Here is an 18056-nt window from a genome sequence, read left to right on the forward strand (position 1 = left end):
ATTTTTTTTTTTCCGCACGTCCATGGCAGGGCAACCGATTTATCATGGCGGGATGGGTGGAGTGCAACGTGATAGGGCCATATGAAAAATGTCTCGGTTTTAATCATCGACTGAACTTAAAAATCGACACGAAGCAACTTTTCCGAGTATGTTTTTTCATATACTTAATTTGGTTCCGGTTCACAGCTAGTTCGCTGCTTGTGTGCCATTCCACTACTGCACTTTTTGTTGTAAGACCAGCCATGTCGTTCGTGATTCTGCAAGTCAGAAAGGGATGCGAGGTGGCGAAGACTTAGAGGAGCGTTTTTTTGTGTGTAATTGTGAATTTAGGTTGAGTGGTTAGGAAATCAAAATCCAGTTCAAATTAAACTTCAACTAGACTAACGTTTTGTATGAGAAATAAAGATGTTTAGCGTGGCCCTACAAATGTATGTATGTATGTATGTATGTATGTATGTATGTATGTATGTATGTATGTATGTATGTATGTATGTATGTATGTATGTATGTATGTATGTATGTATGTATGTATGTATGTATGTATGTATGTATGTATGTATGTATGTATGTATGTACGACTACGTGCGTGTGTGTATGGTATGTTTAATGTGTTTTTCATCCTGTATTCATTACCGTTGTTGGAGAATTATTTATTCATTATTTCCAATACTATACAAGTATTTTCTTTTGTATGATCAAAATACTGAATAAATACCTATCTGTTTTATGCTACATACACCATGGATGCATACCACCTGTAGTGTTGTAGAAATCGCAGTTTATATTTTGTATCAAAAAATGCGTAAAATTAGTTTGGTGAAATGTTTATTCCTGCAATTGATACCAAAGCAGGAAAAGAACAATTCATAATTTATATATTCATATTTGCTCTACTTTGGGGCCGTGTTAACCTGGATAACCCATAACTTGATTATCAACTGTATCCACTGATCGAAACGGATGAATGATGAAATTGATTTCACCTAAATCTAGTTGTTTTATCCGTAGATCTGTTTTCCCGGCAAATGTCAAAAGTAACTGATAAAGGAACGGAGACGATTTCACAAAATAGCAGTATCCCACTAGATATTTTATCGACTGGACATATTACGTTGCATTATCCCTTTCTGTGCAAAAACATGAAACACGATGTGACGGTATCAATGTCCGTATGGGACTCCGGGTCAACATAGGCCAGCAGTAACCAGTGCGTGTCTTCCCTGGGGCATAGCGGGGTGGAATAGGTGCACCGAGATCCATACCTGTCTCTCTGTGGGGAGTCCGGGGCAAAACAGGTAACCACTTATCCAACATACCTGTCTCTCTGTGGGGAGTCCGGGGCAAAACAGGTAACCAATTATCCAACATACCTGTCTCTCTGTGGGGAGTCCGGGGCAAAACAGGTACCTGTCTCTCTGTGGGAGTCCGGGGCAAAACTTATCCAACATACCTGTCTCTGTGTGGGAGTCCGGGGCAAAACAGGTAACCAATTATCCAACATACCTGTCTCTCTGTGGGGAGTCCGGGGCAAAACAGGTAACCACTTATCCAACATATCTGTCTCTCTTTGGGGAGTCCGGGGCAAAACAGGTAACCACTTATCCAACATACCTGTCTCTCTTTGGGGAGTCCGATGCAAAACAGGTAACCACTTATCCAACATACCTGTCTCTCTGTGGGGAGTCCGGGGCAAAACAGGTAACCAATTATCCAACATACCTGTCTCTCTGTGGGGAGTCCGGGGCAAAACAGGTAACCACTTATCCAACATATCTGTCTCCCCTTGGCGATTCAGGGGCAGAATAAGTCCCGAGCACGTTATACCTGCCTCTTGTGGGAATATGTGGTAATTTGTGGAACAAGAACCTCAAACCAGATAACTGTGTCCCCGGGTGAATTCCGGGAAAATATTGGTCTCCAGTAACCTGTAAACATTTCTGCCCGGAGAGACTCCTGGCGTACCTGGTCCCCGGTACACCAGATGCATGTGTCCTTTTGGAAGCCGAGGGCTGGACCGGTCCCAGTACACCAGATGCATGTCTCCTTGTTGGAGGCCGAGGCAGGGTCGGTTCCAGTACACCAGATGCATGGAGGCCGAGGCAGGACCGGTCCCTAGTACACCAGATGCATGTCTCCTTGTTGGAGGCCGAGGCAGGACCGGTCCCAGTACACCAGATGCATGTCTCCTTGTCGGAAGCCGTGGTAGGGCCGGTCCCAGTACACTAGATGCATGTCTCCTTGTTGGAAGCCGAGGCAGGACCGGTCCCAGTACACCAGATGCATGTCTCCTTGTTGGAAGCCGAGGGCAGGACCGGTCCCAGTACACCAGATGCATGTCTCCTTTTGGAGGCCGAGGCAGGGCCGGTCCCCAGTACACCAGATGCATGTCTCCTTGTTGGAAGCCGAGGGCAGGACCGGTCCCAGTACACCAGATTATGTATCCTTGTTAGAAGCCGAGGAAGGACCGGTCTCAGTACACCAGATGAATGTCTCCTTGTTGGAGGCTGAGGCAGGACCGGTCCCAGTACACCAGATGTATGTCTCCTTATTTAAAGCTGAGGCAGGGCCGGTCCCAGTACACCAGATGTATGTCTCCTTGTCGGAAGCCATGTTAGGGCCGGTCCCAGTACACTAGATGCATGTCTCCTTGTTGGAAGCCGTGGTAGGGCCGGTCGTAGTACACTAGATATATGTCTCCTTGTCGGAAGCCGTGGTAGGGCCGGCCTCAGTACACTAGATGCATGTCTCCTTGTTGGAGGCCGTGGTAGGGCCGGTCCCAGTACACCAGATGTATGTCTCCTTATTTAAAGCTGAGGCAGGGCCGGTCCCAGTACACCAGATGTATGTCTCCTTATTTAAAGCTGAGGCAGGGCTGGTCGTAGTACACCAGATGTATGTCTCCTTGTTGGAAGCCGTGGTAGGGCTGGTCGTAGTACACTAGATGCATGTGTCCTTGTTGGAAGTCGAGGCAGGGCCGGTCCCAGTACACTAGATGCATGTCTCCCTGTTGGAAGCCGTGGTAGGGCCGGTCCCAGTACACTAGATGCATGTGTCCTTGTTGGAAGCCGTGGTAGGGCTGGTCGTAGTACACTAGATGCATGTCTCCTTGTTGGAAGCCGTGGTAGGGCTGGTTCCAGTACACTAGATGCATGTCTCCTTTGAAGCCGTGGTAGGGCTGGTCGTAGTACACTAAATGCATGTGTCCTTGTTGGAATACGGGGCGGCTTGGTCCCCGGTACACCATATGCATTTCTCGCCGTTGGAATCCGGAACAGGATCGGTCCCCAGTACATCATGTACATGTCTCCCATTTGGAATCAGGTACAGGATTGGTCCCCAGTAACCGTGGACATTCCGGTATTGGTCCCCAGTATCCCATACTTCTCTCACCGGGTCAACGTAAGTCCCAGAACTCTTTCCGTCAGAGCAGAGACCATATACCAGTATATGGTCTCTGGTCAGAGTAAGGGTCGGGTACAAAATGTGATCTCAGTGACTGTGTCATCATACCTCGAAAAGCTGAGCCCAAACTACGAAAATATGATTATGCGCGAATATATGATGTATTCCTGGGTACCGGGACCTGGAAGCGAGTTGAATAATTTTCCCAGTTCAGATGGGATGTCAATAAAACATGTTGAAATCCTTGTCGGAAGCCGTGTTAGGGCCGGTCCCAGTACACTAGATGCATGTCTCCTTGTTGGAAGCCGTGGTAGGGCCGGCCCCAGTACACTAGATGCATGTCTCCTTGTTGGAAGCCGTGGTAGGGCCGGTCGTAGTACACTAGATATATGTCTCCTTGTCGGAAACCGTGGTAGGGCCGGCCTCAGTACACTAGATGCATGTCTCCTTGTTGGAAGCCGTGGTAGGGCCGGTCCCAGTACACCAGATGCATGGAGGCCGAGGCAGGGCCGGTCCCCAGTACACTAGATGCATGTCTCCTTGTTGGAGGCCGAGGCAGGGTGGGTCCCAGTACACCAGATGCATGTCTCCTTGTTGGAGGCCGAGGCAGGGCCGGTCCCCAGTACACTAGATGCATGTCTCCTTGTTGGAGGACGAGGCAGGGCCGGTCCCCCAGTACACCAGATGCATGGAGGCCGAGGCAGGGCCGGTCCCCAGTACACCAGATGCATGTCTCCTTGTTGGAGGCCGAGGCAGGACCTGTCCCCAGTACACCAGATGCATGTCTCCTTGTTGGAAGCCGAGGCAGGTTCGGTCCCAGTACACCAAATGCATGGAGGCCGAGGCAAGACCGGTCCCCAGTACACTAGATGCATGTCTCCTTGTTGGAAGCCGAGGCAGGACCGGTCCCAGTACACCAGATGCATGTCTCCTTGTTGGAGGCCGAGGCAGGGCCGGTGCCCAGTACACCAGATGCATCTCCTTGTTGGAAGCCGAGGGCAGGACCGGTCCCAGTACACCAGATTATGTATCCTTGTTAGAAGCCGAGGAAGGACCGGTCTCAGTACACCAGATGAATGTCTCCTTGTTGGAGGCTGAGGCAGGACCGGTCCCAGTACACCAGATGTATGTCTCCTTATTTAAAGCTGAGGCAGGGCCGGTCCCAGTACACCAGATGTATGTCTCCTTGTTGGAAGCCATGTTAGGGCCGGTCCCAGTACACTAGATGCATGTCTCCTTGTTGGAAGCCGTGGTAGGGCCGGCCCCAGTACACTAGATGCATGTCTCCTTGTTGGAAGCCGTGGTAGGGCCGGTCGTAGTACACTAGATATATGTCTCCTTGTCGGAAGCCGTGGTAGGGCCGGCCTCAGTACACTAGATGCATGTCTCCTTGTTGGAAGCCGTGGTAGGGCCGGTCCCAGTACACCAGATGTATGTCTCCTTATTTAAAGCTGAGGCAGGGCTGGTCGTAGTACACCAGATGTATGTCTCCTTGTTGGAAGCCGTGGTAGGGCTGGTCGTAGTACACTAGATGCATGTGTCCTTGTTGGAAGTCGAGGCAGGGCCGGTCCCAGTACACTAGATGCATGTCTCCCTGTTGGAAGCCGTGGTAGGGCCGGTCCCAGTACACTAGATGCATGTGTCCTTGTTGGAAGCCGTGGTAGGGCTGGTCGTAGTACACTAGATGCATGTCTCCTTGTTGGAAGCCGTGGTAGGGCTGGTTCCAGTACACTAGATGCATGTCTCCTTGGAAGCCGTGGTAGGGCTGGTCGTAGTACACTAGATGCATGTGTCCTTGTTGGAATACGGGGCGGCTTGGTCCCCGGTACACCATATGCATTTCTCGCGGTTGGAATCCGGAACAGGATCGGTCCCCAGTACATCATGTACATGTCTCCCATTTGGAATCAGGTACAGGATTGGTCCCCAGTAACCGTGGACATTCCGGTATTGGTCCCCAGTATCCCATACTTCTCTCACCGGGTCAACGTAAGTCCCAGAACTCTTTCCGTCAGAGCAGAGACCATATACCAGTATATGGTCTCTGGTCAGAGTAAGGGTCGGGTACAAAATGTGATCTCAGTGACTGTGTCATCATACCTCGAAAAGCTGAGCCCAAACTACGAAATTATGATTATGCGCGAATATATGATGTATTCCTGGGTACCGGGACCTGGAAGCGAGTTGAATAATTTTCCCAGTTCAGATGGGATGTCAATAAAACATGTTGAAATCAATATGCTACGTAAATATTTACAGCCCGTGTATATATGTAATGTACCAAACTGACTGCAGCTCATTTACGCACTCACCCATTGTACTTCGACACTAGCAATGTTTGGAACAATTATTGATTTTATTACGTTCACTTTTTACAAATTGGGATGGAAATATTACATTCACTTTTTACAAATTGGGATGAAAATATTCACAAGCGAAGCGAAAACAGAATATTTGAAAGTTAATTTCACTATATGTACAGAGATATCCTGACCATATCTTCACCCTAACTGTATCAATATAGACCGACCACACCTGTAACATGCCACCAGCTGTTAGATATGTACACGTGATATAGACAACAGTACAGACAGACACTCGGTGTTAATGGCGGCAAATCGCATGTTGTCTCGCTTTGCCACTACCGACGTACACGAGGACATTGCGAGACTGTGTTATCAGTCGAACCCTGTGTCTCTTTACCTCTCGCCTGCCCCCTGTATCCCCTTCCCTGTCCCCTTTGACATTTCCCCATAGCAAGAATTCTCGGCAGAAAACAGACACCGTAAATGATAAGAAGAAATGGTTGCCGCGGTGCTATTGTGTGTGGGCCTAAACAATACAGCCTGGAGCCCATACTATCGACTAAACTAACGCTCGGGGCTCCCACTGCACCCTAGCAACAAGAAAATATGGACGTAGCTTTATTCAAGTGGCAATTCGAAGTTCAAATCAAAGCCAAATGCGTACCGACAATGTCATATGGACCTTAGGGATTAGAGCAGCGTTAGATACCAGGATTCCATTACCCGACAGGCAATTACGCCTACAGATATATGCGTGTGTCACATTTGGGATGCTTCACAATATAATCGTGCAAATTATTCTGACAATGTACGATCTCCCAGACTTATAATGTAAATTTGACACTTTGACATTTTATGGGAATTTCTTAAATTAAATAAAAAGACGCGATATCAGATCCCTTGAGAAAAGAATATCGATAGGTAAATAAGACATAATGATATCAACGATCGCTTGAATAGATAGTAAAGTTAAACACTAATGGCCTGGTTATGAATATGCCATATATGTAAATACGCCGTGTGTTATGGCGCCTGATAAAATAAGGTAATAGGATACCTAATCTCCATGGTGTGCTGTATAACAGCTTAAGTCTAAATGAGTCTTTCTTTATGGTTCTGATTACCATTGTACTTTGCATATATTGCCACCTGTAAACGTCCGATGGGAAACTCGGAGATTTACAATGCCACGGAGGTGTCTTATTAGACTTGCACAAGTCTCTAATGTAATAATTAATAGTTCAAATGATAATTTCTAAAAAATATAAATATACCTCTATCAGACTGGCGTTCTTGGATGTGCTGTCCCCTTATCTTGATTGGGCTCTTTAAAGGGTAGGATGACTGTACATCCATGGGCTTAGCATTCAGTACAGCCTTGGAGCAAGGCTAGTGTCTTATGTGTATAGGCTTTCGTCGTGTATATGGGGTACGTATACAGGCTTTAGGTGTGTGAGTGGGTATCACGATACCGCACCGTGGACAATTGCTGATAGGTGATACACAGGTGATATATTTAACCGGGAGGTCTTCATAAGATAGATTCCTTGATTTAACACGTGGGAGGCATTATCCGCCGTGACATTTGTTGTGGGATACTTTCTGAAGGGAGCAAATGTCAATGACATTAAACAAATACAGAACGTACACACACCGCTACAAATTGTAGCGCTGTCAATTCACAACGAATAACGCAGACCAAAATATGTGCAAATGTGCTCGTGTGAATGTGGAATCTCAAGCGAATTAGACGGCAAACCTAATTGTGAATGATTTTATGTACATAATTGTATATGAAATGTATTTCATTCATGTTTCACAAAAAAAATCAACATACAAATGATCAAATGGAAACAGCAATAGAGCAAATATCGATGTCTGAAAATCATTAAAACATAAGCATGTTTGTTATGTTGCGTAATGATTTTGCAAAACACTACGAATTAACAAAAATATCTCACTTAATGGGGTACGATTGCCGATCTGTGAGGTGTGTCACAAAAGAATACCAAAACGATCAGAGTACCTTGAAGCTATAGATTTGCTTGACAGAACGTATATGTCATCCGCTCCAGATTCTTTAAACGCCTTTGACATAAGCGGTAAATGAAATGAGTGTTGCTCTACACGTCACTGCACTGGTATTTCACTGTGTATACCTCCACTTTAACCACTCCCCTTTTACCTGAGACACTAGCCAATCAGAAGCGGTGTAGGTGTCACGTGACTTATTGTATTCGAACACAAAGCACGAGTACCTGCCGTGTGTAATTAACCTGTGAACATTGGCGTTGAAACACAAGATCAACATTTCATTTTGGAAGGAATTATTGGATTATATGTGTATTTCTTCATCAGGTAACGAAACATATTAAGCAGGCAGGAATGATCACCCGTGACAGGTAATAGGTCGTCTGGTGACACCATTCAGTGACGATCACATCATGGCGTCGGTGTAAACTTCCGATCAAACTTGTTGAACCCGATTACAACTGTTGTATATTCGGATTAGTTGATACGATTCACAGTGAAATAGTCCAGTAAGCACTAGCAGAGCCAACTGTCTGTTGCTCATATATTGGCTGCTTTCTATCGAGTGTCTTGAAGCCAGAGAGCCCGGTTGCATTGGACAGGATCGCGTTGCATATCTCGTCTGTCCTCGGCTAATCAAATCAACAGTGTTGAATCGAGCTTGTGTCGTTGAAATCCCAAACAAACGGGGGATGATGTAAATTGGGAAGATGAAGACAGAAGGATGGAGTTATACACTAAACAACGGATACACATGGAAGAAGTCACACTTACTGTTTGTGAAACTGGCTTTTACTGTGTTGGCCATTTTCACTTCAACAACTCTTTCACAAGGTAAGAGAAGGCCCATGGCAGTATGTGATAATTGTCCTATATTTTTCCAGATATGTTCAGGGTCTGATTGGGTGATCACACGTACAAGCAGGTGCTAAACACCAATATACATATGTGTTTCATCTTCATCGTGTTTGACGTAAGAAATTGCAATGGTGTTATTTGTTTAGTAAGTACGGAAATACACGGGTATTGACCTAGGCTATATAGCTAGATCATCAGTGGTTTCCACCACGCTATAGTTCAAGACATTCCACAAACAATAGCATGTAACAAGTGATTCACCAATATGCTGTAATAACTTATTATTTTTAGTTATTGCTGTACGTATTGGATATTAATGGTATTGACTGGTCCCCTTATTTGACATTTGTTCATGATTAATATTGAAAAAGTTCATAATTATTACTTATTGAAGAGCTTGTTAGCAGTGTACTGTGTAACGCGCTGGTGTTTAAGGGTGTGTAGTTGTTTAAACTATGTAATACATTCAAGTGTGCAGGTTACTTGTTATTCAACTAATAAAGAGAAGTGTCTGCAGATAAGGCTGAGAGGGCAACAGCTGTCACAAAAGAACAACTGGCTGTACCATATATAATACCTCTCAGTCCGATTATTGCATAATTGTTTTGATGGTTAGGTTGTAACGAGCTAAAGCTGAAGATTTCTGCTCACAGAAATTGGACGTGGCATCCACCAAGAGCTTGATGTCAGAGAGGATGATTACCATGATTTCAATACTTTAATCAGCAAGTTTAGACAGTGAGAGAAAGAGAGACTGACTTGAAATGCAGATGACCATAATTTGTAATCAATAATTCATAATTAAGTCTGAGGATATCTGTATGTTTTTGGTTGTGTGGTTGTACTAGACCGAGTGATTCAGATTAAATATACATCTTCTTAGCAGTACAGAAATTGTATAGCTGATATTTGGAAATGAGATAGTGGTACTCAGTGAAATAATGACTACTTAATTTAGCGTATTCATATGTACTGGTACCTAAAGGTTATGTGAAATCTTCCTTTTTATAGTGTGTAAAATTGCCTTTCGTGCTTGTTGAAGACAGGATTACAGTCCAGTAGCTCTTACAAGGAAGTGTCCAGCTCATTAAGCTACACAGCAGTAGGAGTATTGTTGCTACACCACTTCACCACTTACATTGACATAAACCTACATCATAAAATCTATCTACCGAGTAAGTATCATACAGACAGGCCTCTTTGTGCCTACCCATGTAGATAATGCATACATTTAGCTGTGGTGGGTGGCTCAATGGTTATAGCTCTTCCTTGTCTCTTGTGTGTTATGGTTCAGTCCTCCAAGTATCCTTAAACAGGTTCGTATATAAAATGCCCTTGTTTTGATTCTTGTAAGTCAATGACCCATCAATGCAAATGTCACAATTAAACAAAATATATATGATGATCTGATGATAGGTATTCTTGACCAGAGATAAACAATACCCTTCCTTGTTTGTGACTGATAGTGATATGCTGTACATGGGCAAGACCCACATATGATTCATCATGCAAGCACAAGGGTCATACCTTGTGTATGGCTATAGATGTCCATGGTCAAACTGACATATTCATATCAGTAAATAACTGTTGCATGTGATCAAAGATGACTACCGGTAACTCACTAACTTCCAGGTAAGCCCACTTGTCCATAAGCATAGAAGACTTCCCTTTGTTAAAAACACATAATCATAAAGCAAGACCACTGCACTCAGCGGCTTAAGTGTAAAAGATGTTTCTCCAGCATGGTTGGGCTTTATATAATATGTTGACTGGGAAGTTCTCAGAAGCTGGTTATGGATATCCTTCTATGGTTGGAGTTAAAACTACTGAAAATAGCACCACTCCCAACAATAATGAACCAAATTCCGTTTGCAAAATTTCCTTCATGCATTGTTATACATAGCAAGATATTATCCTATCCAGACAGGTTGATACCAGCTTCTGAAAGAATGCTTTGGCATTGGACTGAGAAGCACAGGAGAAACTGGTAGCCTAAGAATATCATGCTAATGCTGATGAGAATCTGTAAGCTGAGGAAATTCAATCACTGAAGTACGGTCATTACAGTAACTTCACATAATATTGAGTTATAAGAGACCTGTAACCTCTTAAAACCTTTTGAAATGGGGGGCATAATATTCACCACCAAGCTAGCATAACCATCTGGTTGATAATCATGGTAATGGAATGTTTAGCTTTATACACTCCTTAAACCATGCATTCAACTCCATACGTAACGAAAAGCATCCTGCAATGAAGTAGCATTCCAGTATGTCAGTTGTAAATATTCTGAAAATTCTCAGGAAATTGAGTTGGTGTCCATGGTGCAGAAAAATAATCATTTCTTCTTTAATCCTGTGTGAATGTAATGTTGAAAGATTAACAAGTTGATGAGCATGGTGAAGGCAGTAATGTGGACAGTTTGCTGGGATGGTTCACAAGGGGGGCAGTGCAAGCCATTTTCAGAAGGTCGTAATACCACCCATCATTTACACTTTACATTTAGGGTGAACTGTGGAAAAGTTCAAAGAAACCTAACACATTAATTGGTGTCATTTGTTGTGTTCATCATTAAACAGATTTATGTTGTCAGGAGGCCGGCATAAAGGCTGGCCATGATAATTGACTAATAAGCAGAGAGTATGGACAGTCAGTCACGTCCTATTGTCACTGAAATCCTCTCACAAAGTGTGTGGGGGATTGTATCATGGAATATAAGTGTGTTCCACTTGTTCCATACCTTAATAGAAGGACATTGCATTTAATATGTTTAATCTCAGGGGAGGTAACAAAGATGTATCAGTATCAGAACAAGTCGGCCAGAGGGGTGGAGGTCTTCTCAGACATGTGTTATGCCCATGAGTTAACCACCGTAGACAAATAACACCGATTTATAAAAAGGGTAAAAGAGAAGCTAGGAAGGAATGTGATATAACACAATAATGTTTTCCAATTAGGATACTATAACTAAAATAAACTATAATTACAAAAGGGGTGGTGAGGGTAATCTAGTGGTTAAAGCAATCGCTTGTCAGACCCAAGTTCGATTCCCCACATGAGTACAATGTGTGAAGCCGTGATACTGCTGGAATATTGCTAACAGCGGAGTAAAACAAAAGTCACTAAGTATAATTACAAAAAACGTCTTTTTTAACCTTTTTTTCATTTTTCTGTGGTAATTATGTACAGTGGTGGTATTTATTTTTCTGGTAAATATACCAAGCATGGAAGGCGTTGGAGCCCGGACACAAAATAACAAATCTTTTAATTAATATTGTAAACAAATACCTAAAGAAATTGTGATCATTTCTGAAAATGTTCATAATTTTCAGCTGAACAAATTACATGAAGAATGTGTAATATATAGAGAGTAATGAATGCTGCATTTGAGTATCAGTACTTTACATCACTGTAACAATGCACAAAATAACAAGTTTTTCTTAGAATCAATAAATAACAATAATTGGAAAACAATAAACATGAGGGAGGGTTTGCCATGTCTGACAGCTGTTGCAAAGTATGAAGTGACTGTATAAGTCTCTTCCATACACAGATGCTTGTAACACAAAAACTAGCATCAAATGATATACTGTCACTGACAAGGTCTATTTTAATATTAAGATATATACTTTGACGCTAGTTTTTTGCGTTACAAGCTTCTATGCCACCATAGCCATGACATCTACCACTGCAAAACACACTGTCTCATTGAAGACCATATATGGCCTCTGTCTCTTGTTTATCAGTCAGTTCAAGTAGTCAGCTTCTCTTCATTTGCCTATCAGGGGACTGGTGAGAAGTTGACTTTGTTCCGTCTACCATCGACCGCTTACTTAGTCCTGTTGATATGCTATTGCATTTCTTATTACAATTCATCATTCTGTTGGACAAGTTCAGACGAGAAGGTGAACATACTTTTGGCAATGTGACGAAAGAAAGCAATACAGCATGAAATGAGTTATTGGATATCTGACTATAAACACGTTAAACAAGGATTGTCAAAATGAGTATTGATATGTGTTAGTTTCTTTGTGTTGAGTACAACATGGATCATTACTTAACTGGAGTGAAGATGGAGTTAAGTGCTTCACCACATCAGCATAACGCCGATCATCTGAAAGAAAATAATGATTTTATTGTTTTCATAGTGTTACTTTTAGACTGTTAGCAAATGTCTGATAATTTGCTTGTCTTCAGTAATTATGTCTGGTTAAACCATTTCAAATGCTTTCACATTTCATGCCTGATCCTTCAGTGTGAGTTGACTTGAGGATGTGCCTGAGGGCGGTTTCTATCAAGTATTCTGGTTGATGTATCTCCACCTTTGTAGACTAACACCGAAAATCCACCTACCATGGAATTGCTGATGAAGATCTTTGACGAAGCAGTGACACTAATTCTCTGAGACTTTCCTCAGACTCATGAGCCCTGATGATAGTCTTCCTGTGAAGCAGGGATCAGTATTCAGCCACTGATGCCGTGAAATATCAATGGGTCTTATTGAGAACAGGGCATCACTACTGGTATTTGATTTGGGGTGCAAATGTTATTACACCTTGTTGATTTTGTATGCATGATACTAAAGTATAAAATATGGTGCTCCATTAAAATTCATCATGGCAGGGACTGAGGTCAGGTTTTTCACATGAAGTGTTTTGGCAGAATCTTCTAATTATCCAAATTACTGGCATTACTATAGATTGTAATCATTTCATGCACAAAACAGTGGTTGTTGTTTCGATATGAAAGCTGTATCCAATGCTACACTGTTTTAAAACACAGTAATTATATGCTGCTGATCAGAGATAATGGTTATATAGTTTCTCCTCTTGTCAAATTCATGTCCAATGTGGAGGGGCCTGGCTATTTATTTAATCTATTCATCATCCAGGCAACGGTCTTTCATTGACTCAGCTTTCTATATTTTCTGTTCGTTTTTGGACAGTGTAATTACGCTGTTTACTTGAATATTGTGTTAAACCTACAATGATATGTTATCATATAACAGATGCATTGATTTATGTTAGTCGGTAAAATGAGCACATGTCTTCAGTCAAGTAAAATGTACAATCAACTCATCCTGCACATGCTGAAGGCAACTCTTCTGTAATTTCATTGACACAAGTTATGAACATCAACATGACAAGCACGTAATAATCACTACATGTCACAAGAATATGTATATGCCTGCGTGTCTGTTAAACAGCATGGTTGTTATAGGTGCAAGGCTAGTGGTGATGTTCATCTCAACTATAAAGGATTCCTCTTTATTTATATACTTTGCAAAATGATGGATTGTGTATGTGTGCATGTGTGGAGAAGCTGGTACAGCAAATGATAGATTTTCTGTTACAGTATTTACTGATGGAGAGAACTAATCAATGGTTTTTGTAAGTGTTCAGTATGAAAGATTATATGTACTCCAAGGAAAAAACAGATTGAAAAATGTATGATATGTACTCCAAGGAAAAAACAGATTGAAAAATGTATGATATGTACTCCAAGGAAAAAACAGATTGAAAAATGTATGAAAAATGATATGTCCAGTCCTAAAAAAATACAGATTGCACTCAATATCCAATTTTGTGTACATAACACATTTTTCCTGAACACAATAGTAAACAATATTTTCATCATCTTTTGTGCTGTTACACTGTTTCGATCAGTATAATGGCATATTGTCATCCGAAGTGGAATGAAATTCATATTTAATATCGAATGACACTATATCATTATATGGTCTGTCTGGAGTATCTTGTCTACTTACTAAACAGATGCCAGGTTGTAATATCTTGACATTGTAAAGTTCATACTTTGATTTTGTATGTTAAACCTAATAACTGTCTGTGTACATGTTTAATGTACACTGATGTATTGACAGTGATAGATACATGTAATTTTCTATACCATGCCCATGGTAGATGGTTACATAGTGAAGAAATGTTTTAGAAGTTAAGAAAACTATAAATAGGTAGACCCTTAACTTTTTCAAGATGTTCAAGTGGATATGTTATCCAGATATTGTAAGTTTTTGGGCAGAAATATTTGCAGAATTGATGTTTGAGCATGGCAAGTTTCCACAGGGTAAATATTGCCAAGTAGGGTGTTTCCATCCTAGTATGAATCGAAACATGTTTGAGTTGGTCTTGATAAGTTGGATTGGCATACTGCCTGTTTCATAACATTTTGAAAGCGGCCTGAGGGTTTGGAAGGAAGTGCCAAATCCATTACAGAATGTGTTTTTTTCAACATGATTATCACTTTTCTTTAACAAATACCACATTCGATATATTAAGTGCCCAGAGCCATCTGAAGCTCCGACCTATTCAGCATTGTGTAACATGTTTTAAGTAGGTAAAGATTCTGATTACTTCATAGAATGATGAGAAAAAATACCAGTCAGACTAGAAATTCCTGAACATGGAACACTTCAAGTTTTGTTTTCAAATATGGATATATGTCAATGAGGTAAATACACTAGGGTGGGGGTGGTAAATTCCAAAACAGTGTTTAACACAGGTAATACTGTATCATTTATTAAGTAACAGAATGTTATCACCTACCCCAGGGAAATGGCAGTAGGCTTGTTAGATGAATAAATTGTCCTTGAGATAATTGATGATTTTATGATTTTTATGTGGTTGAAGTATTAGAATAGATTAGAGGTCACATTGAAACTTATTGAGAAGATTGCGTTATTCATTTAATCCATCATTCAGTTTAACACCCTTGATTTAGAGGTAATGTAAATGTAAATATGTTCAGTGCACCACTAAGCAGTGCTAAGATCCCCAAAATACTGAAGCTGTAGTCATGCTGATCTGTGCTGCGTTTTTCATTCATCAATTGATTCCATGGTCTCATGTGTCCTGTCATCAAGACACTCATTTCGTTTGGAAATGAAATATATTTTTTCATGCACTTTAGATTATTTATCCCCAGGCAGAAGTAAATATTATTTCACATGACCTATCAATGCAGTGTCATACAATCTTTTCCTTTCAATCTAATCTTTACTGACGGTTCTTGTTTGCTTGGATACATTGATTTGCCTATTTCTGCTACAAATATTCCCTGTTGAAAACAGCTCTAATGAAGACAGATTAGAGCCAGATTACCAGTGAAGCCAACACCAATTGACAGGTTTCTTCTTTAGATGGACTTCATCAGGATCAAACAAAGAACCATATGATTCAGCTCTCCCTCATTGGAGAGATTTCGTTAAGCATACCATATTACTGGACATTAGTACAAGAAGCTCTGTTCTGTGGTACCTGTCAGCTATGCCAGCAGGATCTACTTGTGGAGCACTTGGTGTGCATGCCCCATGTTGCTGCCAGAGGTTGCAGATAGGCAGGGTTGGAGGTCATTAAAGTTCAGCAGTGTTTGTTATCACAAGTGCTCCTGAAGGACACTCATAGTGTTAAAAATATCTTCTTCTTTCCAAAGTCCACAAGCTGGCATTGTTCTGTGTTCTGGGGTATAGTTATTGTGTTGAATTTATAGATGATGTAAGAATGTTAGGAGTCTTTGATGTGTGCCCCTCGGAAGTAAGGTACAGATCACATCTGTTAAGTCTACGTTGGGATTAATATTGTGTAGTTTGGAGTGATGTCTTCCTGGTTTGAAGTAATTCATTAAATTTGTTTGTCCAGCTGTTTGTTTAGCTCGACATATGACATCTGTTGTAATATTTTCATGCATTATATGCTGGGTTGACATAGATCAAATGACTATGTAAATGGAATCCCAGGGGATGAGTCACAGGCCCATGTTTTAAAGCAGTTTTAATTGAAGTCACTTGTGGTAGTATTTAGCTGTGAAGTTGTCAACATGACAGTCACCCTGGGATTCAGTTTGATTCATTGGACTTGCAGATTCAGTCATTGGAGCTGTTGGAAACCTGCTGGTCATTTTGTCTCTAAGGATGATCCATGTTATTTTGTTACTGTAAACAATTAACACCTGTTAAAATTAGTTCAGGGTCAAAAGGAAAATGACAGGTCAGTCAGGTTTCTGGAAACAGTGTTTATTCTTATTTGTCGTCCCCATCAAATACAAAGAACAATGTAGAGAGGTTATTGCTTGAATGTGCACCTCACTCACTCAATCGCGCATGTAGTGTAGTGATGGCAATAAAATAACTCCATTTCTATCCCTTGTACAGCCATTATGTGTTAGAGAGATTCCACTGGTGCTGATACAAGTTTGATTTTGACGTCTAATGGAAGAAGGTGACTGAGTGATGGAATTTGATAGTGAGACATATATTGGTGGCTTAACTGGACTTGGGGGGGGGACTTAAATGTACCTATATGTACACGTCCAAGTACTACTGTATTTGATTTCCTTCATATTTGTTATGTGATGTATACCTTGTTGATTGCACAGGGTCTCTAACTGTCGTACCTGGTTATAGTGCCAGCTTGGATATAATGCCATATTTTCTCCTGGACAAACAGTGGCATTATAACCAGGGTTAATACTGTACATATAACTTGCTCATCAAATTTGTAACATAGATTGACATGCTCTGTATATGTTTTCCAGTCTGCCATTTAAATAAAAGATTTCAAGCAAAAATTGTCTTTGAAGTTTGGCAATGAGCATACAGTTACTAACCCCTGTAATCATCCAGCGTTCTGATGATTGATTTGTCTGCTGACCTGAATGTCATGCTGTCTCAACATTATGGCTCACAGATGAATTTTTCATGAGGAATGCTAAAACAGTAAACTGGGGAACTTCAGTGATCATGATTAATTAAGACTATTCTTGACATTTCATTGTACTAGTGAAAATTTTATATCCTTTTGTTTGCTGTAAATCCTAAAGTTTTGTTTCTCTAATGACGATAAAGTATTGTGAGATTTGTAGAATAAAATGGTACGTCTGATGGCCTATATTTAATTAGTGTTTCAGAGCTTGTCCGATTGTTATTGTCTTTCTGTAGTCTATCCGACAGTCCATGAACCAAAATATTTTCCATTCTACCCAGTCCTGTTTGGAACGCAAAAGCCCTAATTGAGCCTCTCTGGAGCTCCTTTTTAATTTCAATGGGTTCTTCGTGTCCATCAAAAGCACATATTTTCAGAGACTAGGTAAGCAATAGTCTGGTCTTTCCATGGAATGCCACCAACTGAACATGATGCATTGTTGTGTGGCTTGGGCCGCTATCCTGAAGATTGTAGCAGTGCAGTAATAGCAATGAGCACTTGTCCTTTAGGCCAAATAAAAAAAAATGTTGTGGTTCTGATTACACCTCTTTAAAATTTAGGGTAGGTAGGTAGGTTTTTTTTTTTATTAAATTTATTTTTTAGAAGTAATGTACAAACTTCTAACACATTTATCAATGTGTAATTGTTTATTCAATCAAGCTTGCTGCCATCATGTCGACTTTCTCTATCAGAATAACCGATGTCCGTTGGTGCTGGGAAAAAACTGGTATCTGAAAGGTTA

At 41.3% G+C, this 18056-nt stretch overlaps 1 protein-coding gene across 1 annotated transcript in view; it reads left to right on the top strand.

The window, feature by feature from the left end:
• The first annotated feature begins 7932 nt into the window (after positions 1 to 7932).
• The window catches only part of LOC124269320 (protein sidekick-2-like), a 75659-nt gene continuing 65535 nt past the window's right edge, over positions 7933 to 18056 (top strand). The window contains 1 exon segment of the mRNA XM_046704332.1: positions 7933 to 8573. Within this exon segment, the coding sequence (XP_046560288.1) occupies positions 8450 to 8573 (124 nt within the window). The 5' untranslated portion in view covers positions 7933 to 8449.

This window comes from Haliotis rubra, unplaced genomic scaffold (assembly GCF_003918875.1).
Source record: "Haliotis rubra isolate DU_JTF1 unplaced genomic scaffold, ASM391887v1 Scf144, whole genome shotgun sequence".
Classification (NCBI taxonomy): Eukaryota; Metazoa; Mollusca; class Gastropoda; order Lepetellida; family Haliotidae; genus Haliotis; species Haliotis rubra.